Source organism: Vidua macroura, chromosome 1 (assembly GCF_024509145.1).
Source record: "Vidua macroura isolate BioBank_ID:100142 chromosome 1, ASM2450914v1, whole genome shotgun sequence".
Lineage (NCBI taxonomy): Eukaryota > Metazoa > Chordata > Aves > Passeriformes > Viduidae > Vidua > Vidua macroura.
Genome location: NC_071571.1, coordinates 83,849,921 through 83,876,947, shown reverse-complemented (window position 1 = coordinate 83,876,947; position 27,027 = coordinate 83,849,921). Strand labels below are relative to the sequence as shown.

Here is a 27,027-nt window from a genome sequence, read left to right as displayed (position 1 = left end):
GCCCGGCCCCACCCACAACTGGCGGGCGGAGGCGGGGCTGGGGCGGCCATGCCCCCGGCGGGCGCCGGCGGTGCCAGATGAACCGAGGCGGCGGAGCGCGATGGGCTCTGCTGGCGATGGCGGCGTGTGCGCGCTGTGGCGCCGGGCCGAGGGCCCCGAGGAGCGGCGGCTGCTGGAGCTCTCCTCCTACGGGCTGATGGCGCTGGGCGCCGCCTCCGCCCTGCTGCTCTGCTTCATCCCCATGCCCTACGGCCGGTACTCCTCACGGCGCTTCGGCTGGCTGCTGCCCGCCCGCCCCGCCTGGGCGCTGCAGGAGCTGCCCTCCCTCCTCGTCCCGCTCGGGCTCGCCGCCTGTGGCGGGGCGGTCGCGGCCGCCCGGCCCAACCGCGTCCTGCTGGGCTGCTTCTTCCTGCACTACGCGCACAGGTGCGGGGTCGGGCGGGCGGCGCTGCCCGCGGGCACAGGCGGGGCTGGGGCGGATGGCCGGGGCTCCCTGCCGTGCTGGAGGCAGGAGAAGGGATCGGTCTTCTTAAGAGATCCTTGGTTGCTGCTTCCCGACCGAAGGGGTCGAGGTTCTGTTAATTAGCGTGTGTTGCTTAATATAATAGTTACTGAGTCCCTTCTGCTTCGCTACGCTAAGATATGTCGTGTGTTGTTATGGTGTCTGGGTAAATAGCTGTGGCGATGCGGTGCCGGCTCCCTTGTGTGCGCTGTGCTGTGCGCTGCGATGCTCCGGCGTGCAAACGGAGCGCTTGGCGCTCCCGCAGCGCGCCGCTTCATCCCTGTGCTGCTGCTGCTGTGCCTCGTGGTGACTCCCGCTTCGGCAAGGGATTGACCAGGCTGTCTTAAGGTCACTGTGTTACAACAAGGAAAGGTCAGCACTGTGTAGTGATATAATCTTGATGTTGCTAAACAATAGCTATTTTCTAATTATATCGTTCAACATTGTCTTTCAACGTAGCATTCATTCGTTGCAGGAGTTGGACTGGATGAACCTTGTGTGTTTCCTCCAGCTCAGCATATTCAATGATTCATTAAAGTACTGGCAAAGCTGAGGCTGAGTGTCCTATGTTTCCAGGTAGTCAATAGTATTCAGGCATTTTGTAAAAACACTTGGAGAAGGCAGCTGAGTTGGAGCCCAGGTGTGATCTTGCTGTTCCCTTCAAGTTGTGGACAGTAGCTGCTTGTCATACTCCACAAGTAAATTAGTCTCCAAGACAGAAGGGTTAGATTTGTCAAGTTTATTTTAAGCCACTTGATAGGTTATTTTCTGGTGCTTATTGAGAAAAGCTCTTGCTTTTGACCAAGTGTATTCCAGCAGCCTTGTGGTGGGGAGGTATATGACATATGGTTGGCCTGGAGGTTGCCTTTGAAAACCTGCAGTTGTGTCTTTGCTCCCCCTTTTTCTCCTCTTAAGTGTAAAGACATTAGCTTTTACATGGGATCTTAACTCATCCTTGAAGTTTGGGAATAGCTAGGAATGTGAGGCAATTTCTTTTTTTCCAATTGCTTGTTGCTATTGCCAAACCCGAGGGACTCTTCTGTAGGTGAATGTAAACTGGAAGAACGTTCTATGTTATCTTCTTCTGTTTGTTGTAGCATTGCATGCTTTAAATAATCCTGTGATGAATTTGTTACCCTTTCTTGAAAGCTATTAGAATTGGACTTCCTTTGGAAAGGCTATTTTGAAGCAGTCATTCTTGGGTAGATGGAAAACACGTGAAGAATGCTCAGGCTTCTGTGATCCTGCTTCTGTATCATTATGGATCATAATTAAATCAATAGACAATTGGGAGTTGGCTAGTTCCACAAGAAAGAGCACAAGAGTATTCACCTGCTCTTCTTGTTTGGAGCTAGTTTGCTTGCATAATTTCCCAGGAAAAGCAATCAAGATTCCTTTCCCAAATGGGATGGCAATTGTGGGTTTGTCACATCTTTAGAGGTGTCATAGAGTTGACCAAAACTGTCAAGGTGAAGCAATTAATGTTTTGGCTTACAAAGTAGGGAGGAAACTGAGGTCAATTACGTTAATTTAAAGGGGATTGACTTTCCCCCTGGAAATGCTGGGGGAATTTAGTAGAGGGGTCCTCGTTTCATCTCAGAAAGCTTGATGATACAACTGAGGATTTAGGGACAAATGTGGACTGTGCGTAATATCAGTTGTCTTTATTCCTCTCACCAAAGTAATTGCTTTGGATGCAAAGTTCAAAATTTCTGCCATACGGTAGAGAGCACTGGTCTTGTAATTCCAACTAGGCAAAAAAAAGAGAATGTTTTAGATGTTAAAGCAAGTGCAGCTATCCTTTCAAACAGGCACCAAGAGCTGGTGCTGAGAATTTGTAAAGTAGGGTAGTGTGGACAATGTTTGGACTTCAAAACTATCTTTTTTTGTGGTTAATACAATACATTTTCTTTTCTCTGTTTTTTATAGGGCACTCATCTTTCCTCTGCTGATCCGTGAAGGAAAACCAACGCCGTTTTTCACTTTTGTGTTAGCACTTCTGTTCTGTGTTTTCAACGGGTACTTGCAGGGCCGAAGCTTAACCACCTATGCAACTTACCCTCCAGGCTGGCTGGGCGACTCACGCTTCATTACAGGCGAGTTAAATCATGTTATGAGAACATCAGGTGTCATTTTCCTCTGTCTTCATAGCTCTTAATTTTTTATTGTGATTCCACAGTATCACCAATGCCATTTTAAAAGTCTTCTCATAATTTTCTCATTGGTGTAGCTTAAGGCTTTTTAACTTGTGAACTCACACTTCTTTCTGCAGTGCTAGATGATCTGATTGTCATTTTTACTCTCTAACAGCTAAGTAAATCCAGGTCATGTATTTTTTTTTTTTCTCGTAGAAGCTTGAAGCCCTACAGGGAACCAGCAACATGCAGGTTTAGAAGAAACAAAGCTTTTCTGTGTAACATGTAGATTAAACCAAAGTAACAAATTTGTGGAGTGAAAAATCTATCAAGGATAGCTGCTAACTACTGACATACCGTGGCAAATGCTAGAAGTCCTTGGTGTCAGGATATCTACACTGGATACACACAAGGACCAATCCAGCTGCCCTTGTAATTGAGGAGTGGCTTTGTAAAATGACAAAACTGGCCCCACAAGGAAGGGGTGGAAGGGTTGATCATTAACTCCCAATTGGGAAGTGAGGTTACATTTATACTTGAAGCAATGGATATGATTAAAGGACTAAGGTATTTAGTGACAAAGTATTTTATTTACTCAATTTTTTTGTTTCCTAGGCATCTACTTTTGCCTACTGTCAAAATGATAGTATCATTTCCTAATGAAATCTTTACAGAAAGATCATTTTCATCTGAAAATAAATCAGAATATTTTGCCTCATCAAAGGCAGAGTACTGGACTGTGTAGATCCTTGATCTGAGTCGGTACCCTTCTTTTTGTTATTCTGTAGCCAGAGCAAGTTAGTCTTTCTCCTTTATTTCTCAAGCCTTTTACAACAATAAAAAATATATTTTTTGGCTTTATTCCAGTGTTATTTTGGATGACATAGAGGACAACTGTGCTGAATGCTGTCATGAATATAAGATTGAAGAAATTTCAATATAAGTAGATTCTCTTGCCAAGGTCAGGAGGCAGTTCTCTTCGTGCACTAAAAATAGAGAAATTGAGGTACAAGGGAATGACTTCAGAGGACACTAGAATATATTTGAAATTTCCTTGGTGATTTAAAATTTCCACTTTCCTTAAATCAGAATCCAGCAAAAGAAAAAAAAGATTAAGAGATTTCTTGATCAACACTGTTCAAGACTGAAGCCAGGCAGGCGCTGTTTTCAGTACCTTAGTTGAAAGATATCTCAATACAGTGCTGTGAATGAATAATGATTAAGGAGCTATAAATCAGTTCCTCCTTAATCAAATATCTTTAAAAAAATCAAGTTAATAAGACTTGTTGCTCAAGTTTCCTTGGGTTCTTTTGGGCAGGTTTTGGGTTTTTTTAAGTTTCAAGGATTTCTGAAAGATGCAAATGTATAAATGACACTAGTTAGGTTCATCTGCTTTCAGTTATGAATACTTCTGTGAATGAATTAGTTTGATTTGTATTTGTGGTTTTGTTTGTTTGTTTTTTTCCCAAATAATACCAGTTTGAAATATATGCTTATATATATATTTCTAGTACCACTAAGTGAACCTGTCTGTTTTCAGAGGAAACAGGACTGTTCTGCTGCAAATGCAGAACCATGAGCTTGCAAACCAAGAACAAAGTCATAATCTTTCAGCATGAACCTTACACCTGTATGCCAATAAAGAGCTTGTGAATTTACCAAGAAAGCTGGTGATACCCTGAAGTGGTGACTGCTACAAATAGGACACTAACACGTCTGTGCCTCACCCTTGTGTCCTTTCCTAATCTATCTGCACTTTTAGTTGCAAACTGCTTTCTTCCTTTGCTTGCTTTAGCATCTTCAAACCCTTTGCAGCATGCTATGTCTTTTCTTACTCCTTTAAGTCCCTATTCAACTACTTCCTTCGAATGTTGATGGCTAACTCTTTTGTGCATCAAAACACTTCTTTAGTAGCAGCTCTGCAAAGCAGAACAGCACCTGTAACTCACAAGGTGCAGGTTACAGAACATCAGCATTTCACCTGTTGCATGAAGCTTTTTATCTGGCAATGAGGCAATTAAGCACACGTGTCACCTCTGCTCTCTTCACACATCAAACCTGAAGAGCGTGTATGCGTTGTCCAAATCTGATTATCATCTTGTAGGCAAGGGATGTGGGTTACAAGTGTCTCTCCTAATATAGATAGGTATCTGGATGCTCCAGACTGTGTCTTGTTGTAAAAACTAATCACAGAATCTGAGATGAGGCACTTGTTAACCTCAAAACATAGACCTTATCTGTTCCTGATCAATGCTGCCTTCAACAGAAGATAACATAGGCAACATGTTGGCAAGGGATAAAAATAATGAATTTCAATCCTAAATTCCTTTTGATTTATCCCACCCTCATGGCAACATAAGGATGCAGAATGTGACAACAATGTCAGTTTCTGTGAAAGGCTATAATAAATGGCTAAACCATTTTGCTGAACGGCACAAGTAAATGGTACCTTAATTCCTTCACAGTTGTATTCCTTTTATTGCACAGAAATCTGTTGGGGAAATTTTGATACACTATCAGTAAAACAGTAAAAGGAGAGTGGGGCTAAGATGTGTCCCTCTGGGAAGATTAAAAATGGCTGTTTGTTTCAGTGTGTAAAATTTTAGCATATTTGTTTTTCTGTGTCGAAGTTAGGGGAACATACACGTTGCATCTGCATATATGAACATACATACATTTATATAAGTCTAGCAAATAAGAATAAACTTCATTTTTACAGTGCTATTTCCCATCTAGGGGGCTATTGATACTGTGAGCTCTACTGATTGAAGAGCACAGTGTGGGACTGGGACTGTGCAGGATGTCACCAGAACTGTTTGTTCATGCTGCTTACATTACTACTGCTTTGAGACAATATGCCTAATGTGATATCTGACTGTAGTTTGTTTTCTGAACAAACACAGTACACTAAATATAGTATTTTTAATATTTCTCCATAGGTTTTTTAGGATGGTTGATTGGCACGGCCATCAATATTCATTCTGATCATATTCTCAGAAATCTGAGAAAACCTGGGGAAACTGGTTACAAGATACCAAGAGGTAAGTAAAATGGTACAGAAATTAACACAACAAAAAGAAGTATTTCTCATATAAGAAGAGGTGGAGAGAGCTTGGACTGTTCAGATTGGAGAAGAGAAGGCTCAAGGGAGATCTTATCAAAGTTTATATATTACAAAGAAGAGAGAACTAGGCTCTCCTTAGTGGTGCCTAGTGACAGGACCAGAGACAGTGGACACAAACTTATATCTGATTTTTTTTTTTTTTTTTTTTTTTTTTTTTTTTTTTTTTTTTTTGGGCTGTGGGGATGGTCAAATGCACAGGTGTGGAGCAGGTTGCTCAGAGAGATTGGAGGGAGACTCAAAACCAGACTGGGCATAGTCCTGGGCAACCTCTTCTGGCTGATCCTGCTTCAACAGTGGTGGTTGGACAAGATTATCTCAAGAGATCCCTTCCAACCTAAAATGATTCTGTGTGAAAATGGCCTTCTAAAGCTTGGTGTATTTTAGAGGAGATAGTAATTTGTTATATAAGAGGCAACTGGAAATAGCATTTTGTTTTCTACCACAGGAAGTGATTTTATGGTTTGGGAAACTTTTTTTTTTTCCTCTTAAGCCAAATACTGTAAGGAATCTGTTTCATTATATCACTTGCCTTGTGCAAATCTTTGGGTTTCTTGACCAACACTGGCTGTATTTTTGAAAAGGGGTAAAAATGTAACAGCACTGCCCAACTTTTCAGAGAATGAGCAGGTGGGTGGAGAAGAAAGACCTAAATTATTAACTCAGTGTAGGAGCAGCAGGGGAATGAAGAAAGTACTCAGCATGTGACCCATTTCATGTCTGATATAAGAGGGAGGTACCTAAAGTAATTGGAGAACAGCAGCAATTTTGAAAAGGGAGACACAGGGAAAAGAGGTCAGAAATCGAAATGAATTTGGCATTGTAAATTCTGACCTTCATGGGAAAATGGAGAATGTGAAAGGCTTTCTTATGGAGCCTATATGGAAGTGTTAAGGTTTATTATCACTTTTGCAAACAGGCACTCTTCTGGGTACATTACGCTCACTGAGAGCAGAAAGATAATACTACCTCTGAATTCTGTTATCTCACTAGATTTTTCTTCTTAGTTGTTGCTTTTTCTTGGTTGTTATTTTTTTAAATAAAACTGTAAGAACTAAGATATATAAGGTAGACTAAGATATATAAGGTAGTTATTTTTCACCAAGAAGAAGACAATGATTATAATTTTAATAGATGTAAATTGAAGTGCTCATGTGAAAAAATGAATATGAACATACTATACTGTGTTCAGTGTACAAAATGGTTCTGAAGGAAATATGTTATTTGCTGTAAGATCAGGAGGAGGCAATCTTTTTGATGTTGCTTATCCAGTTTAAGTGCTAGAATTTCACTTTTGTCACAAAAGTAGTGTAACTAGAGCAAGGTCAAAACACGTCCTTTATTACATTTCCAAATACTTGTTTGTTTAGTCCCACTGGTAAAGCACATGCGTGCACCAACTTTGTAATTAGGGCGAAATTCTTAATTTATAAAATTCCTAGCAGCTGGAGTACCAATTGTTTATGCACAACTGTCTATACAATTGATTTAACACAGACTACCAAATTTTCACTGAGTGTAGAAGCTGAAACAGCAGATCTGATGAGCAATGGTGACAAAAGCGCAATAACTTTGTAAGCTAGAGAATAAATTTGGAACTTCATAATAATAGTATTGTTCATAATTAACTTATTTTCTAAAGTACTTAAAGAAATTAAAAATTGTAGGCTAACTAACCCAGTATTTTCTGGGACTCAAGGGGAGTATGTCTTCTATTTCTACATATTTTAAAGAAGTTTTAGTGTACGATCAAAGAACATGTCATTAAGTAATTATTCACAAAGGCATGTACTTGTTTCTGATCCTAGTAAATCTGCTTTTCTTTCTTTATTTAAAGAGGAAAAGTGGAGCTACAAAAGGTCTGTCTTAGAATGAGGTCTGAAGTGATCCTTCATAGTACAGCTTGAACTGAAAAATGCTGTCTCCAATGCCTTTAAAGACCAAATAGAGGTATTAGTGATATAGCTCGTACTTGGTGCACAGAGAGGTAACATTGAACATCTTTACTAAGGTATTTTGAAGTAACTTTGTCCTGCTTTCAGGAGGAATGTTTGAGTATGTCAGTGGAGCCAACTTTTTTGGAGAGATCCTGGAATGGTTTGGGTTTGCCCTTGCCTGCTGCACCATTGAAAGCCTTGCATTTGCATTGTGTACTCTTTTCGTCCTGGGTTCAAGGGCAAGACAACACCACAAGTAAGTGTTCCTGCCTTGTCAGCTTGGTCGTCTCTATGCCCCACTGCATTTCCATTTCACAAATTATACCTCATCCTACAGGGATGTTGCAGAGCAAGTCTTGTGAAAGAGACTGCTGCTGTAGGGCAGAAAATGATAGAGAATACTCTGAGAAGATTAAGTACTGCAGAATTTCAGCAGAATATTTCAGAGCATAAACACAGTACAATAAGGTGGTCAAAATAATGTTTAAATGAAGACAGTACATCCTGGATCTGTGAAGATTATAGACAAGTTTATCAATATTATCTTAATTAATCAAATATTATACTTTCTCTTCTCAAACTTGTTTCTCTAATATATAAATTTTTGAAAATCACCCAAGCCGTCTTTAACAGGCACACTTTGTAGTCATGTGTGTATCATATTGTCTATAATCAATTGTATGGACATTATGAAAACAGTTCTGATAGATGATATTTAATGAAGTCTCTGCTCTAAACATTCTGACTGCTCATGTACTGTATTTATAATGTGGCTTTCCTGCTGACAAGAAGGACCATAGTTTGGGGAGACTTGTTTCCTGAAGGGATTCTCATTAAGGAATAGCATGCTTAAGAGAATTTGAACATGTTAATTTTATTTTGGTTATTTTCAGCTTCCTGCTTTGGTTGTCATGTTGAAATTTAGTGGCATAAGAGGAAATAAACATGAATTTAAGGACAAAATGGGTTGAAAAAAAAATACCAACCAACTGTGAGGGCAGCCATGTCTATGTCTTATGGAGTCCTAAAAACCTCCAGAAATAGAGGTTTTCCTGCCCATTGTTTGTAGGATGTTCCAGGTCTGTAATACCCTCCCAGTGAGCAAGTTTCTCCCACTATCCAACCTGAGTCTTCCAAACCTGTTGCCTATGACCGTCTCTTCCTGTTTTATCACCTGCTATTAGTGAGCAGAGTTGCAAAGTATCTTGAGTTGGGAGGAGCACTTGAAGGTTGTGGTGTCCAGCCAACTGGTGTGTGGCAAACCACAAGGCCCAGGGCTCATCCAGTTGAGTTCTGAGTGTCTCCTCCTTGCCAGATGAAGCAAGGACAGGTTCTCCTGCCTCTCCTTGTATATTACGTTCTTCAGGCTCAAATTCCATGGTTGGTTTCCATCAATCTTAAGCCTTGATGGCCCTCTTTCAGAACATCAAGAAAAGCTAAAGGTTGTTAAAGGAAGTTTTTTTACACTAAAGGAAAAATGCATGAAAATGGAATAGGGGTACAGGACAAAACCCCCAAGCAACTAAAAATAGCAAATCCATGTAAGTGAAGAAACATGTTAGTGTAGTTTGTTTATTTAAAAAACTTAGAATAAATGAGTGAAATGGGTTAATAGGGTAGTAATTGTATTCCCAAGATGCAGGTTATTGTGCATTGCATATTTTGTTCTGTTTATTCCAGCTTTGATCTTGCAGTTAACTATTGATATTATGAATATCTGCACCTTTGAGGAGCTCAGGTGAACTTAGTTCTTTTATTTCAGAGAAGCAGAACAATAAATATTCAAAAATGGGAGTAAACATGCTATCTGAGAGTAAACAAATATCTGATAGTGCTCTGCTTTTTTTTTTTTTTTTTTTTTTTTTTTTTTTTTTTTTTTTGTCTGGATTTGAAAATAGTGATGGTCTTTGAGGAGTGTTAGCAATAAGGCAAGTGCAATGTTTGTCATGTTCAGTTTGATTACCCAAATTCTAACTGCAGCCAAAGACGTTTCTGTGCAGAATGGGACTCTCATTCCAGTGTGTGAAGCATCCCTTGCTTATTATGCAATGACACGTTTTTGATTTTATTTTTTCTCTCTCTAATTTTAAAATGTGTAAATTCTTAGTATGTGTAATACCATACATTTTGAAAGAATGGGTTATTCCTTCCCTGACATATCTTACCAGATCTGTTGGTTTGATTTCCAAACCAACTGGCAGCTAGTTATATTTGGTAATTAGATGTCATTAGGGTGAGTGCAGTAAATGCCATTTTTTTGTTTGTTTGAAGACAAAACCGTGTATGGATTAAATTAAACACATTGTACAATTATTTCATTTCTTCAGCAGTGTTTTGAAGACTCAATACTCATCAGATTTTATTTTGTTTTTCAGATGGTACCTTGAGAAATTTGAAGACTATCCAAAGGACAGGAAAATTGTCATTCCATTTTTGTACTGAGCTGTGCTTTTAACACTTTGAGATGGATGCTTTTAGTAACAGCCAACATTTTACAGATGCTGGCAGGTTAGCAACACACTTGGATCATCACTGTGACAAAGCCTTTCCATCAGTGCTGCTATTACTTACTGCTTTTTCCTCTTAATGGTAACCCAGAAGTCTGATGGACAGGGTGAATAGGAGCAGAAGTGCCTTTCCAGCAGTGAAGCACCTTCATAAATACATTAGGCAATGAGTCTGAATTGGCATCATGGGAATTACTGTGCATGACTTCTGATCCTTCTTTTTCTGCCTGTGAGGGCTTCTACTGTTTCCACTCAATGTAGCTGAGGATTGTGCTGTGAGCTCAGCCACCCTCACTGCAATCTGGATGGTGTGTTCTGCCTACATACACTAATAGGGTTGATTTTATTTTTTTTCCTTGCCTTCCTAATTCTTTCAATTCCCGCCGCCTGCATCTCCAGAAGAGCTGGTGATGTAGACCAAGGAATTAGATTAATACAGTTGCTTTTACATGAAAGGCAGTGTTTTTCCTTCTCTTTGCACCCTTACAAATATAGGGACACTGTATAGACAATATTTAATGATATTTACATAAAAGCTGTACTGCTAATAGATTAATATTTTCATCTACCTCTTAAAATTGATAGCTATCTCAATATGCAATATGTGTTTTCTCACTCTAAACTGGTTTTGGAAGTCTACTTAAGATACTTAGGCCAATCTAGCATTGTTAACAATTGTGTAATGTTTTCTAACTTAATTTATAAAAAAACCTTGAGATTGGAAAAAAAAAGATTCTTACTATGCTATTTAAAAAAAATCAAGTGTCTTCTTTCTTCTGTTGCTAATATTCTAGGTGATTTTATATTCTAAAATTCTGAGCCTTGTGTCTGTTCTCATACCCCAACCTTTTGCTCATGAAGGACTCCAGAATGGTTTCAAGAACATGATGGGATCCCAAGCATACAGATTTTCAATTTATCTATGTCTTTTGCATGATTGTAATAATAATCTTTTAGAATTGCTGGCCCAAAAAAAAAACCAACCAAAACAACCCAAGGGAAAACTAAAAACAAAAACAAAAGGCCACCAAATGAACAACCAAATTCTAATAATTATAAAAATTAAGAAACAAATAAATGAACACTAAGAAAAAAAATTTCCACAAAACTCTGCTGCTAACATAATTTGAAAATAAATGGAATTCAAACTTTTGCCAAGTGTCATCTGCTCTGTTTGTACTTCTGTGTTGGGTTATATTCTTAAAAACAAATTAGTAGCGTAATCTTGCCAGATGCTAAGTTTTCCAGTAGGGAATTGCAGTAAGATTGGTTTTGATGAGCAGTCATGAGATTGCTGGAGAGAGAGGATGGTGAAGAGTTTGATTTACTCCTCAATGTTAAAATGGAGTTATTTGACAATGAAAGTTCAATAGGATCACTTAAAGCATATTCTGAAGATAATTTTAGAGTCTTATGATATTTCTAAATCCTGTCATGTCTGCAGCATTTTTTTTAATCTTCTTGTCTAAATCATCTACCAATCAAAATCTTTTTTAGTGGAAAAAAAATATAGGATTCAAAAACCACTATCTACCCAAGGTGTTTAAACACAAACATAGTTTGTGGTTAATTAATATCTTTATTGGGTTTGTGTGGCCAGATTTTGGTGATGGGGGCTAAAGGGGTGGCTTCTGTAAGAAGATGCTGGAAGCTTCTCCCATGTCTAGCAGAGCCAATGCCAGCTTGAGCCAGGGCCAACCTGCCCCTGACTACGGCTGAGCCCATCGTGAAGGACAGTAATGTCTTTGTAATAACATATTTAAGAAAGAAAAAAAAATACGTTCTTGGGCAGAGCAACATCTATGCAGACACCAAGTGAGGAGTGGGAGGAGCCACTTCAGGTGTTGGAGCTGAGATTCTCCTGCTGGAGCTGTGCCCCTGCAGCCCATGGAGGACCATGGGGATGCAGAGATCCATCTGCAGCCTGTGGAGGATCCTCATGCCAGAGCAGGTGGCTGCCTGAGACGAGGCTGTGAACCCATGGGAAGCCTGTGCTGGAACAGGGTTGTGAGAGGGATGTTTGGAGAGAAGAGCACATGCTAGGGCAGGTTTCATGGTGGGACTTGTGACCCTGGGGAGGACCCACAGTGGAGCAGGCTGTGCCTGAACTGAGCAATCCATGTTGGAGCAGTTCATGGAGAGCTGTTGCCCATGGGATGGACTCAGATTGGAGAAGTTCATGGAGAATTGTCTCCTATGGGAGGGACCTCATGCTGGAGAAGGGGAAGGCCTCCTCTCCTTGAAGAGCAGGAGAAACCACAGGTGATGAACTGACCATAGCCCCCATTCCCTGTCTCCCTGTGCCTCCCTGGGGGAGGAGGTAGAGCTTGGGAAGAAGAGAAAGGTAGAGGGAAGGTGTTTTTAAGATGTATTTTACTTTTTATTATCCTGCTGTGTTTTTGTTAGTAATAAATTCAGTTAATATCCCCAAACTGAGTCTCTTTTGTCTGTGGTGATATTTGATGAGTGATCTCTCCGGGTCATTATCTCAACCCATGAAGCTTAGGCTTTGGTTTCTTCTCCCTGTCCAGTTGTGGAGAGGAGTGACAGAGTGGCTTTGGTGGACACCTAGAATTTGGCCAGGGTCAACCCACCAAAATATCTTATATCTTCAGGGATATTTGTTTAAGAATCACTAATGGGACAACCTCCCAGTAAAAAAATCACTTTTTGGCAGCATTTTAGAGTCTAACCTAACACTATTTTTTTTGCCTTTTTTGAAAAGGTAAATGTTCTAATACTAAACAGTGAAAGAAAGGTCAGTGTTTATTGCATCTTTATATTCAAGAGCTGTAATTCTCTAGTCAGTAGTCTTCTATCACAGTTTCCAGAAAATTTGAACAGATGTCTTAATTTTGCTCTGGTACTATGCTAATAAATATTTATCTTGCCTAAAAGTTCAGTTGGTTTGCCCACATTAATTTGTGGTTTGTCAAGAGTGGGATAGGATCTGAAGTGTGATAGTCCGACAGCTTATCCCTGTTCTCTCTCTTGTTGCAGAAAAAGAAAAACTAAGGTCTGTGAGCTGTGAATGTCAGCATGTTTAGAAATGTTAGTTAATTGGATTAATTTAAAAAATCCCAAACCCAAGCCAGAAGCTTTGTGTGATTATATTTTATATTCTCATTATACTTCGAGAGCCTTCCCTAAGTAAAGTACAGATTTTATTTGAGGCAGGTCTTATGAGGAGCATATGAAAGAGCTGGAACTGTGTAGCCTGGAGAAAAGGGGGCCCAGGGGGAATCTTACTACTCTCTACAACTGCCTGAAAGGAGGTTGTAGCCAGGTGGGAGTTCATCTCTTCTCCCAGGTAACCAGTGATAGAGTGAGAGGAAATGGCCTTAGGTTGTGCCAGGGGAGGTTCAGATCGGCTATTATGAAAAATTTCTTCACTGAAAGGTTTGTCAAGTCCTGGAACAAGCTGCCTGGGGAAGTGGTGGAGTCACAATCCTTGGAGGTATGCATGTAGTTGTGGCACTGAGGGAGATGGTTTAGTGGTGGACTTGGTCGTGCTGGGTTAAAGGTTGGACTCACTTAACTTTGAGGTCTTTTCCAACCTAAACGACTCTATGATTCCCACATTTCAAGACCAGGTACATTGGTGAAAGCATATGATCAACTTGGTCAAATGCTAGAGTTGTCTTTTGTTTAAACAATATCCCATTTATTTGTCATCACTTGTGAGCCCTTCCCTTTTCAGCAGCTCTGACAGATTTTTCTCTTGGAAAATATATAATACTGAAATATTTTTCTCAAGAATATGTAATGTGAAAATGAACTCTGTTCTGCGCATTCCAGAGGGAGAAAACATGCATATTTTCTATTGGGTATATCTGTAGCTATTTTTAATAGAGATACTTCTAGCAAGATTGATAAATCTTTCCCCCAAATCCCTTACTAATAAAACATTATTTGTGGTGTCTTGCTTGAACACTTTTTTTTTTTTCTGTTAGTAATACCCGCTCTAACTTGTGGAGATTGACCAAGGCTTTTGTATCAACAATTTCATTATCCCAGCTGAGATCTTGGGGAGTGTAAAAACAAGATTGGATTAGAATGACCTAGATGCATGTGTGATCTTGATGAGATGTACTCAAAGCAGTTATTAAAAGTCACAAGGTAAATTTGTCTAGTGATACATTCTTAGTTACGTAAAACAAAGTATGTAGCTGAGATGTTCTACACTTGCAGTTAGAGCAAAGATTAACAGAAGCAGAGGCTGCTTATTTGGGTTCCTCAACTGCTGCTGGATCACTTCTCCCTTGAAAAAACTGCAGCACCTGCTGTTTCAACGATTTTAACTGAGATTCAGCATGATATTATCTTTTGGGGGACTGAAGATAGTATGCAAATTACTTGTATAAACTTGAATTCTTCCAGCAGACAGGAAATCCTGAGTGCCTACCACAGTTTTTATATCCTGTTTTGTGATTGAAATATTTTAATAACTTTAGTACGAGACTGTCCCAGTCTGTTCTATGCTCCTCAGTTTTACCAATAATAGTTGCAGTTGTCAGGGCAGCCCTTCATACACACATCCATTTTGTGAGGAAGGCAGATCTCAAGTTAAAATTGCACCACTTTTTGCAGTGATGCAACATATCTATCACCATCTTTGTGCTCATGTGCCCACACAAAAATATGTGTAAGCAAGCAATTAAATTTCTATTGCAGGACAACTGAAGGGCAAAGCCTTAACCAAGGTTTGCATCTGAAAGAATTGCACAACTGAAGCTTGCTCTTGAACTTCTTAAAACAACATGTTTTTTACATCCCTTGCTTGATTTACCATGTCTGCTTAAAAATCAAAGCTAATACATGATGCATTGTTGTGTACAAGTGGGTAGTGGAAGCAACAGGTTATTCACTCACAGAGATGAAAGAAAACCTAACACTTGGTATCCTTTGGTGCAACGCTTCCCTGGAGATGATGCCTTACCAATGTGCTAGGAGTGTCTCAGTGGTGTTGTTTGTCCCTGCTTTCTCTTGTTTTGGAAATACCTGTCCAGTTTCTGAGAGGACATGGGTGGCTGGATCCAAAGAGACAGCACTAGCAAAGCCACATGTTCCACCTGCTCTGAGAGGGAGCACTCCATTTCTTTTGGGCTATTGAAAGGGAAAACAACCGCAAATTTAGTTATAAACTTCTGCCAGAAAAGAAACAGCTGTGTGATCTGGGAATGGGGGCTCAGACATTGAGCAGCACTGTCCATGACTAAAGACCAGTCCAATGTAAGCAAGAAAAACCTACTTCAGGTACCTGCTGTCTTTCTGTCCTGCTGGCTGCTTCATGGGGTTGGAATCTAACCTTTTTAATCCATATTAGTGTGTTGGTGAACAGTCCAAGAGGCTTCCAGTTATGTCCCCACTCCACATGTTGTTTTTGCTGCAGAAGACCAAGAGACACATGCTGTGCAGAGTCAAGGTCCTGCTAATGTGCAAGGCAAAGCACCCCAGTTCAATAGTGTAGATTTGTAGGATTTTAATGTTTTTCAAAGGCAAGTATATTTCCTCTTTCATTCTCTGCCTGTCTCTTTGAAAAATGGTGATGGTATCAGAACAGGAGAACTGAATTGAAAATCCCAAATAGTACAGTGTAAGTGCTCAAGTGTTAAAGGACAGTCATGAGGATATAATAAAATCAGTAACCAAAGAGTAAAATAGTCCTTTTTACACTTCAAATAATCCTTGCAGATTTTACTAGGCCTCAGAAATAAAGAGTATTAGACTAAGCATAATATTTAGTCTGAAACAGTGCAGTAAATGATAATTACTGATAGAATAAAGTAATACCAGGAAGAGCAGTTTAGAAAATATGAGTAGCTATGCAGACAGCATACAGCAGTATAATGTTATGAATAGAAAGCTAAATGACCAAGAAAAAATGAACTATTTTCATAAGCAAAAAGAGAACACTACTCTATTGTGGAGTCCTCCTTGGTCTGCAGGTGGATCTCTGCTCCATTACGGACTTTCATGGGCTGCAAGGGCACAGCTGCCACACCATGGCTGCAAGGGAATCTCAGCTCTGGCACCTGGAGCACCTCCTTGCCCCTCCTTCCTCGCACACCTCAATGTCTGCATAGCTGCTCCTCTCACATATTCTCACTCCTCTCTCCACTTGCAGGGCTTTTTGCCCCTTTTTAACTGTTGCCCCAGCAATGCCACCATCACTGCTGGGTTCAGCCTTGGCCAGTGATAGGTCTGTATTGGAGTTGGCTGGCATTGGTTCTGTTGGACATAGGAGAAGCTTCTGGCAGCTTCTCACAAAAGCCACCCCTGTAGCCCCCCTATTACCAAAACCTTGCCATGCAAGCCCAATAAAATGTTTGAATTTATAAAAGTTCAAAATAAAACACTAACACTTGTAGGAAAAGTCTTTTGTCAATTGCTTTAAGTGGTTTTCCTAAACTGAAATTGCCATGCAATGTAGACATTCCAGACTTCAATGAATAATATGCTGTAATTACTACTCTTTAAATGGTTACTATTAAAAGTAAAAAACCCCAAAGTAATTGCACTTTGTTTCCTAATTCTTCATACTAGATGAATTGTCATTGCAACAGCTTTTAATTTCAATTCAAAGCAGACAAAACAATCTCCTTTGCAGATGCAACTCCATCTGCTACGGTGGCTAAACCTCAGAGATCTTCTTGAATGTTCTTGTTTCTGCATCAGATCAAAAAAAGATAAATTGCTAGTTACACTGCAGATGACAAACCATGACTTATTTTTCATTGAGTAATACTGTCATCTTCTGCCACTTTGTGTCTTCATTAACACTAGGCTAATTAGAAACATGAAATGATTATCTAACATTTCCTTACATATAAAATTCAGTCTAACACTGTTCTCAATTGTCTTATTGTGGCACTGCACAGATGTGGGCTTACTGGGTACCTATTGCATCATAGTTTCCAGTCCCCTCTAAGCACTGCCTAGAGCAGAAATTGTTACTCACAGCAGCAAATTCAAAGACAGCCCTCTCCTCTGGCTCAGGGACCCGGGAAGCAGGCAAGAATGCACCCCCAAACAAGCATGAATAAATTACCAGCAGAGGTCTGCACCAGCCATCTGTGTCTGTGTTGCACAACATGTAGAACAACAAGGAGTGCTAATCTTCCTGCTCATGATCTCTTTCCCCTCCAGCCCTCAACATAGCAGTCCTCAGTAAGAGGCACCATCCTCTACCAAGTTACTGATAGCTAGACCTTGCCAGCACTTAGTGCATTGACCCTCCTTTGGTGTCACAGCACTCAGCCAAGGAGGCCAGGGAAGATGGAAACCCACCCAGAGAATTTTTTTAATTCAGCCTTTCAGAGGCTTACAACTTTTGTTTGGGCTTGGAAGATTTTTGTCTGTTTCTGAGAAATATGTCAATACAAATGTACAAAGTGGATGCCTCCAGCAGCTGGGCACAGGCACCCAGTCTGCTCAGTAGCTGTCCCTGGATCTCAGCTTCCTCAGCTACTGGCACTTGGATGCACCAGCCCATGCATGCATGGAGACACATTTTGACACAGTTTGAATCCACCATTGACTGTGCTCAGACACAGGGGGCATCCAGCAAGAGGCCCTGTGTCCTCAACCTCCACAGCTGACACCACTTGGAAATGCAAAATTCTGACAGGCCTGCAGCTGCAACCTGGCTGCTGGTATATTTAGTCTGTTCTTGTCTCAGATTTTTACTAAAGCCGTTCAGTTAAAACAAACAAACAGAAAATGACACCAGGGGAAAAAATCCATTCTATGATTTATTCATGTAACATTGTTTTACACACAGTGAATTTATGGACTGTCTCATGAACTAAGAGGGGTTCTTGGAGAGTTTCCTGTGGAGAAAAGATTGCTTACCCAGAGCAAAGTTTTACTTTGGGGTGTTTTTTTTTGTTTTGTTTTGTTTTGTTTTGTTTTGTTTTGTTTTTGTTTTGTTTGTTTGTTTGTTTGGGTGTTGGTCTGGATTTTTTGATTTTTCTTTAAATAATATCAAAACTCTTTATCACAGAATTGTTTGTGTTTGTCCTGGTGAATTTTTGCAAAGCACTGTTTACAGGAGAAGCAGAAAGGGAAATGCTGGTACTGACCAGAAAAGTTGAGTTCTACATTTATTAGTTATTTGCAACTTAAATATGTTCTAAAGTAGATGACTGTAGCATAAGATGTAGGGGAAAATGCAAAATACAGAGCACAGCTCTATTGTTTATAGAGATTGCTTTCCATAATACCATATTTTTCAGCCTAGGAACACACATCTCCAAAGGCATTTTAAACAACAGCCTTTGAATGGGCTTTCATTTTAAGTAAATCCGTTTTCTGAAAGGCTCTCCAGTAAGGATTTGGAATGGATACTTGTGAAGACTACAGGTAATTTTCATTTCCAGGGACAAGGCCCTTATCTTTGTTAGCCTCTGTACAGATTCTTCCAGAGAAACATACTACTCTTTGTCCAACAGCAAGGCCAGCTGTTTGGCAGCAAGGCTAGGCATTCAGCCAGAGCTCTACTTGATCTAGAAAAGGTTTTATCTTTCCTAATGTATACTGTAAATATTTTGTTCTAGCAATCCAATTTGAAACTTTCCAGGATGATAGATGAGATCTGCCCTGAGACATCACAGACCATTTTTTCTTCCTTGTGGGTAACTGCAGATGTAATTCCTGGGAGATCAAAACATTTTGTCCGTAATTCTTGCCGGTTTCCATGTGGCCTAAATGAGAGAGTTCAAACTGAATGAGAGTTTGAATCAGGCCCCACTAAGAATTATGCCATGCAGTAAAAATGTCAAGAATTTTTTCTTTGTAGCTGGGTAGAAAGCCGAGGCAGAGCTGTCTATCCTATATGGTATAATCAAGGTCAAACCACTTCCACCCTGTCTCCTAGCCCTATGCCAGAGCCATTGCTAGTAGTAACAGATGGTTTCCAGGCCAGCACCAGGCAAGGGAATCATATTGCAGAGCCAAGTAGTGTATGGTTAACCGTAACATGTCCTCAACAAGAAACATACCACACTCAGAGCGGGGAAAGGATTTCACTTGTCACAAGGATACTGAAAGCAGAAAACAGCAGGAAGAAATACAGGGCAAAAGGTGAAACAGGCAGCTTCCACATCTTCAGGACAGATCCTTGTATGTTCCCCTGTCTACCTGTAACAGATCCGGTTCAAGGGAAGGCTCTGAAGGGGTCTGCACTTCACATAGATTTATGTAATGGAACTCCTGAAGCATCTCACTGGGTAGTATGGGGTACAGACTGATACTGTGTATGGTTCTCAAAGGTAAGTTATGGAAGAGAAGGATCAAGAGAGGGTCCCCACTAGAGGGCAGAGGGACTGATCAGTCTACACTGATTATTTCCATCCAACAAAAATAAGTCTCATGGACCATGTCTGTCACCACCTCATGAGGAACCAGCTGGGATAAACTTCACAGCTATCACCAGGCAACCCTGAATGAGAAAACAGCTACAGCCTGGTGATGAAAAGAGTGTCCCACCAGGCAGGCGTGGAGCCACAGGACAAATGTCTTGTGTCCAAATTAACTTGTTTCCCAGGAGAAGGAGGTCCATGCATACTTGCTACCACATCGAAAGAAAAAAGCTGAACTTTTATGTTCCTGTGCACAGAATGAATACCTTTCTGTTGATGGCATCAGTCAATACCACACCATGAGCTCTGCAGGAGACTCTGCAAGTAAAGCCTATCCCATTGCAAATGTCATCTGTCACCAGCTATGGCAAAGATCTTCAACTTGAGCTGTAGTACTGGATGGAGGTCAGACTACTCCAAGGCAGGCTCCTGGCTGCAGGGCTGTCAGACCTCTCACTCAGCTGAGAAGCACTAGAATCATGAATGAACTGCCTGGACTCAGTGGAGTGGATCACCAGCCTGTGAAGCCTCACTGCAGGAACCTGGAGCTGTTTCCAGGCTTCTGGATGCTTTGAGACAGTGGTGAATTTAAGGCATGGGTAAAAGCAAAGCTGCCCCATCACAAAATTACATGGGAGCTTCAGCTTGGCACCTGGCAGCAGGAATGGCAGCCTCTCCTTGCTCTGGCCCATGACCTGCCTGGAGGGAGCAACAGATATTCTGCTATCTTAAATTAAGCACAGTAACCTCAGGCTATCAGAAATCCTAATCTGTTTAAATTCTAGCATTTCACCCTTCCTCATGCCTTTTCAGCTCTCACCACAAAAAAAATGAATGTTGTTTCTTCAATGTTACCTGCATGTCCATAGAGCTCATGGGCTCAGGAGCTCAGAGGCATAGACACTGTGAAGTCCATGTTTGCTGAAATTAGAGACTGATATTATGAACAGACTCCTTAACTCAGTTTGCATGGCGGTGGAACAGAATCTGCCACTGCAGGTAACTATCATCTTCTCTGTGCTGGGTTCTGCCCCTGGATCACAAGAACCCCCTCCAACAGGGAAGAGTGGCTGGAAAGCTGTCCATTGGAAAAGGCCCTGGGGGTGCTGGTTAGCAGCCAGCTGCACATGAGCCAAAGTGTGCCCAGGTGGCCAAGAAGGCCAATGGCATCCTGGCCTGTATCAGCAATAGTGTGGCCAGCAGCAATAGGGCAGTGATCCTCCCCCTCTGCTTGGCACTGTTGAGTACTCAAACCCTGTGCTCAGTTCTGGGCCCCTCACTACAAGAAGGACATTGAGGTGCTGGAGCAAGTTCAGAGAAGGGCAATGGACTAGGGAAGGGTCTGGAGAACGATTTTAATGAGAAGCATCTGAGGGAGCTGGAATTATTTAACCTGGAGCAAAGAAGGCTCAGGGATGACCTTATCACTCTCTATAACTGCCTGAAAGGAGGGTGTAGCCATCTGGGAGTTAGTCTCTCCTCCCAGGCAATAAGTTACAGCACATCGAGGCCTCGATCTGCACCAGTGAAGGTTTAGATTGGCTATTAGGAAAATTTTCTTCACTGAAAGGGTTGTCAAGCATTGACAAACACTGCCTGGGAAACTGGTGGAGTCACCAAGGGTTGACTCCCTGAAGGGATCCTGGAATTATTTAAAAGATGTGTAGATGTGGCACTTAGGGACACAGTTTAGTGGTGGACCTGGCAGTGCTGGGTTAAAGGTCAGACTGGATTGCTGGTCGGACCAGGTCTTTTCCAATCTAAACAATTCTGTGATTCACTGCCGACACCCACAGACAGGAGATACTGGCACTGCCATCACTAGGGGGGTTTGGAATGCCCAGGCATGCTCTGTTCATCTACAGCCTTCAGGATCCCAAAGGCATGTCTGTTGGGACTGCATGTGTGTAAGGTCCCAAGGTGAAATGGTACTGACAAGCCGAAGAAGTCCTGCAGAAGTCCCAGCTGATGTCTGTCCACAGTCTATCCATGCACTGGAAAGAGCTGATGGTGAGCCTGCTTTTTATTTCACAAGGAAGGCAGAAAAAGTTGTACAGTGCTATACAATTGAATATTGAACCACAGTATAGGACCCATAGGAGGATTTGGTGCAAGAAAGTTGGAGTGCTGGTAGGAAGTCTGAGGGAGAGGTGCCTGAATACTCTTCTGGTTCCTGGCTTTGATTTTAGGTCCCTCAAAGAGCAAAAGGAATGTGTGTGCTGACTGATGAGCCTCCACTCTGACAGTCTTCCTGGCTCCCTGGCCAATATCTGCATCTGACCACTCCACCTCTTTTGCTCCTCTTATTCCTAGTCTAGATATTTCTCTACATCAAATAAAATTGCTAGCCATGTTCTCTTACCCATGAATGCTTTTCCTATCTTTGTTCCTATCCTCATTTTAAAGGACCAGCTAAACCATATTATTCTTTCTTATCCCTATCTAATCTATCCTACAGCTGCTGCACAACAACTTTAGCTAAAAACCTGCCAAAAATCTTGCTCTCCTTTGATCTTCTGTACTTCTCTGCTAACTTATCCATGGCCCAATGCAAATACAGCTCAGGTCAGTGCTTTTATATTGGCAAAAAGCTGTTTCTCTTATGGAAATCTCCTTCCTGAGACGTCCAAGTGATTTATTTGTGGCCCAAGAACAGTTAAAAATAATAGCTTTGAAGGTGGAGATGCAGGACATAGATATACTTAAGGAGAGGGAGGTGCATTGCAATAGAGCAGTTTCTATTTAAAGAGTGAATTCATGTAGGTACGTGCCTGTTCTGCCTATAGCTGAGGACCAGTGGGCAGGATGAACCAATGATAAATACTTAGGCAGCTGACCATGCAAGATAAATTATCTTCTCAAAATCTGTACAAGATCAAATAAGGCTTTGATCTAGCATGGGATTTAATAAAAGTGGGCTATATCTTTCACAATGATAGTTTTTGCTGACACCTAATGTAACCTTAATTCTAACCATGGTCATTCTTCTATGCATAAATGATCCTTCCAGGTTTAATACAGAAGCAGCTGGTGCCCTGTCTGATTGCCATGTTAACATGGCAGATCAGAGTTCCAGGGCACATCCTCACTAAGCAACTTCTACATCAGCTTTGTCACAGCTTGTCCCCTTGTGCTCTCCCCAGCAGAAAGCTTACACCCAGCGGATATGACGAAAGAATTTTTATTCTAATATTGTTGCTAGAAGGAACAATGCCTTACTTATAGGTTCTTCTCCTAGAAGACAATCTAGCCAGATCTACTTTTTCCTTCTGTATTAGTGCACACGCAATCACATTGTGGAATCTCCTCTGCCAGGATTCACACAACACATTCTGCATGCCTTCAGCTGTCCTCTGCAGCAGCCTGGAGAGTGACAACTTAAAGATGATCATGGGACCACCTAGATTACAAGCACAAGTAAGGGAGGAATTCTAACCAGTTTATTACTATGAACTTTCATGAGAGTAGCCTTAATATATTCTCTCAACCTGTCTTTCAAAGGCAAGCAACCCTTCTGACAAAAGCAACTCTTTCCAGGGCTCTGTGCTAACCAGGACAGGAAGACAGAGCATCTGATTTCATACAACTCTACAGATCCCACTTAGAAAAGTACTTTCAAAAGCTTTATAGATATTTAGCATAAACTTCATTTGTTTATGATCTCTCTCATTTGTTTGTGATTTTCTACAGCTAAAATTATTCTTAAAACCCTCTTTGTGCTTGCTATCACCATTTAATTTCACGTCTATATAAAGCTTTGAAGAAATAAAGTCTGTGAGATTTGTCTTCAATTAAGTGTTACTGCTGGCAGAACATCCTCTCTTATGAAAAGTGACAAGTCTCAAAGGCAGAATTCCCAATCCCTGAGTTAAAAAACAAACCTTCCAAAACCTGTATGCTCCCAAACCTTCTCTAAATGATTAAAAGAAACAAAATAGAACACAAGAACAGCTTTAAAACTTTCATAGAACATCCTTGATACAGAGGAATTTAATATGTCACCAAATACTGTTAAAATATGCTGTGTTAAGTATTTAAGTACTGTGTAACAAGCTAAGATAAACATTCATAATAAAGCAGACTTTTGAAAGTAATCCCTATCAGAGTCCCAAATACAGCAATGTAAATCGACTGTGGGAATGTCAAGGCAGCACCTTTACCTTGCTCCTTTGTAGTATTGCACATCCATACCATGCACAGAGTGATGAAAGGTCTCCGAGGCAGAGTTCCCACCAGAAGCATTGACACACATCCAGCAGTGTGAGGCAAGAATCACACCCGGCTGTCCGTGCACCCTCTTCCACTCTGATCCCACCCTGAATGCAAAGGGAACGGAATGACTTGTGAACCGCCTCTCACGCTTTCTCCATTTACCACACAGCTATTCTATGTAGGCAGCTAGAAAAGGATTTTCATGTGCATGAACATGCCTGGCTGGAAGCTGCAGCTGTTCAGCTGCTGATTTATCATGTGTTCAGCTTCTCTGACACGGGGCTGGCAGCCCTTGTAAGAGCAAGGAAGACAGGATGGGAAGAGGAGATGGCTGGTGGTTGACAGCTGTTTCAGGCTCTGTACTTTAATTGGCTCTGAATATACCTCAACAACTTAAATTTGGCTGATGCTTACTGTTCATCAGAAGAGGACATAGAGCCTTGAAGAGAGGAAGGACTGAGCCAAGTAGAAGATTTAAGGGAGAAAATATAACATGGTTTAAGCCTGTTCAGGGTTACTCATGCCCAGCCTTCTTTAATGGGAAACACAAGCCATTTTGAAGAAGGTAAAAGCCCGTATTTCCAGACAACAGATTAAAAGAATTCCCCAAATCATACCTTGTAAGAACTAGAAACTGATGTTCTGGATTTCTACTTGTCTCCCTATTGTGATCAGCTACATTTGAGACATGAAAATTGTATCTCCACTCTCCTATTCAGGGATGTATTTACTGAGAAAAAAAAAAAAAAAGTGATGATAGTGCAGCTAAGGAAACTGTCTTCCTATTACCTCCTCCCCAACATTATCTCCTGGTGACTAGCACACTCTGAAGGTCACTTGTTAGACATGCACCTCCTTTGACGAGACAGCCTTTCTCTCACTCCCCTATCTAACTTAAGACCTTGATTTGTTCAGTTCTTTCCTCTCCTTGCCTTCATCAGGTATGAGTGTGGTCAGATATACTGCTGAGCCCTAGTGTCTGTGCCTTCTCCATCCATCCCACCACAGAACCACAGAATATTCTGAGTTGGAAGGGACTCTCAAGGATCATTGAGTCCAGCTCTTAAGTGAATGGCTATGGGCCACAAAGGCTACAAAAGAGATCAGAGCTGGTGAACATGAAGGAGGTGATGCATCAGAAGCTTGTAGTGTGATTGTAGGTGGCCAGAATCAAGGTCATATGGTCCAAAATCCATATTTCATGTCCTTATACACCTCTAGGGATGGCGACTCCACTACCTCCCTGGGCAGCCTATTCCACTGTCTAATCACCCCTTCTGTGAAGTAATTCCTCCTAATGTCCAACCTAAACCTCCCCTGGCACAGCTTGAGGCTGTATCCTCTTGTGCTGTCACTGGTTGGCTGGGAGGAGGGACCAACCCCCACCTGCCTACAGCCTCCTTTCAGGCAGTTGTAGAGAGTTATAAGGTCACCCCTGAGCCTCCTTTTCTGCAGGCTAAACAACCTCAGCCACCCCAGCTGAGGTGAATTCCTTATGGAATTCGTGTTCCAGACCCTTCATCAGTTTTGCTGCCCTCTTCTGGACTCATTTCAGCACCTCAGGGTCCTTCCTGATTTGAGGGGGCTCAGACCTGGACACAGGATTCAAGGTGCAGCCTCACCAGTGCCAAGTATAGGGGGAGACTTTTCATTACCTGCATCCTCACAAATTCAACGGTGGGAATGAAGCTTTATTGAAAAGAAAGGATATTTTTGATCCAAACTGTACTTGACTTCCAAACATTCTGAGAATTTTATCTTCAGTTTCACTCAGTAAAAACCAGCTGAATTAAAATCAACATGACTTTAAAAAAAACTTAATCCTTGCAAAGGAAGTTCTCACTTGCTAGTTTTAGAGGGAAATTCTCACTTTAAGGAGACAAGATTAGAAATGTGCTTTATTTAGATTTCTCACTGGAGAGGCTAGAAACAGAGGAGAGAAAAAGCTGATGTTAGAAGATGATAATCTTTCTTGTTGTCATGCCACAACAGACCACCGGGTATTATTTCTCCATATTGTACACATTTATGTAGGAAACATGTATTACCTCCTTTTTTGCAGAGATATTTCAGTGATGTGGCACAAGCTTTGACAAATCATCGTGAGATAGGAAAAATGGTGTATTATCAAATCATTGCTTATAGATTTCTCAGAGATTTCCTTCTTCTCCAAGTACTTAAAATGTGGACTTACAAGCATGTTGTCTCCAGCTATCCATCCCATGTTCTCTATTACATTTACATAGTATCTGCTGCCTTGAACCCATACAAAGAACTGACAAAGCACTACTGTAGCTTCAGAAATTCTGTCCAACACAACTTAAGCCAGTGAGAGACAACTCTCTCTGTGGCTACTTCAGGAAACAGCCTAGCCTCTTCTGAGACAGTGTTGGGATTGGTGAGAGTCTCTCCTCATTCAAAAGCTGTTTCTGAGTTACTGCCTCTTACAAAGCAGTGGTCTCTACCACTTAGAGCTGAAAACGAAGTTGAAGATAACTTTAGCAAAGAGGGAAATCAGGCCCTCTTGAAAGTGCTGACTTTTAAAAGAAGGCAGCAGGGTAGAGAAGGAAATAAAGAAAACAGGTCTTGAAACTGCTGAGCTTGGAAAGGTGTCCATAAGATTGGCCATTGTGTCTTTCTGGTTTCCCCCTCCACCTCTTTGAGAAACCTGGTCTAGTGGAAGGTGTCCCTGCCTATAGCAGGAGGGTTGGAACTAGATGATCTTTAAGGTTCCTTCCAATACAAACCACTCTGTGATTCTATGATCCTATGAAAACACCAATCAGTTTTCCTTTATTTTAAGAGTTTTAACTCAGCAGGTTGAAGATGTGACCTTTACTGGATGTATGAAAAGTCAAAACACAAAAATAAAAAGGCTGAGATGTTGGCTCTGTAGCTGCCTCAGCTTTCTCAGTATTTCACAGTCGATCTACAAAATAACTCTTCTAACCGTTAGCATTCCACAGCAGCTATGCTTGCAGAAATACTGTCAATCCTCACCTCTTCTTGCTGTACCCAGCCCATCATAGACGCAGGAATGCAAAGTATTCAGGGCTGAAAGAAGAGACAGTGTAATTCTCTGCTTTATTTCTTATAGCATTTATAAAAAGAACAGAGTCGAGGGGCCTGTTTATTTGTCTTCTTTCAAGTTCCATTAAAACCAAACAAAAACAATCCAAAATCCTTTGGAAAATGAACCATAAAACCAAGGACTGCTATCAGTAACTCAAGTTGAAATCTCTGCTGATCTG

At 41.1% G+C, this 27,027-nt stretch overlaps 1 protein-coding gene across 1 annotated transcript; it reads left to right on the top strand.

The window, feature by feature from the left end:
- Positions 1-43: 43 nt before the first annotated feature.
- SRD5A1 (steroid 5 alpha-reductase 1) lies at positions 44-11,355 on the top strand. The gene is made up of 5 exons (XM_053998233.1): positions 44-426; positions 2,432-2,598; positions 5,577-5,678; positions 7,801-7,951; positions 10,071-11,355. The coding sequence occupies exons 1-5, from the start codon at positions 101-103 to the stop codon at positions 10,135-10,137; spliced, it is 813 nt and encodes a 270-aa protein (XP_053854208.1). The 5' UTR covers positions 44-100; the 3' UTR covers positions 10,138-11,355.
- Positions 11,356-27,027: the final 15,672 nt, after the last annotated feature.

Excerpts from the sequence above, each read along its gene's own strand:
- SRD5A1 (XM_053998233.1), top strand. The coding sequence starts at position 101 with ATGGGCTCTGCTGGCGATGGCGGCGTGTGCGCGCTGTGGCGCCGGGCC. Across the intron at positions 2,599-5,576 it reads CGACTCACGCTTCATTACAG|GTTTTTTAGGATGGTTGATT; the intron begins GCGAGTTAAATC and ends ATTTCTCCATAG. Across the intron at positions 7,952-10,070 it reads AGGGCAAGACAACACCACAA|ATGGTACCTTGAGAAATTTG; the intron begins GTAAGTGTTCCT and ends TTTGTTTTTCAG.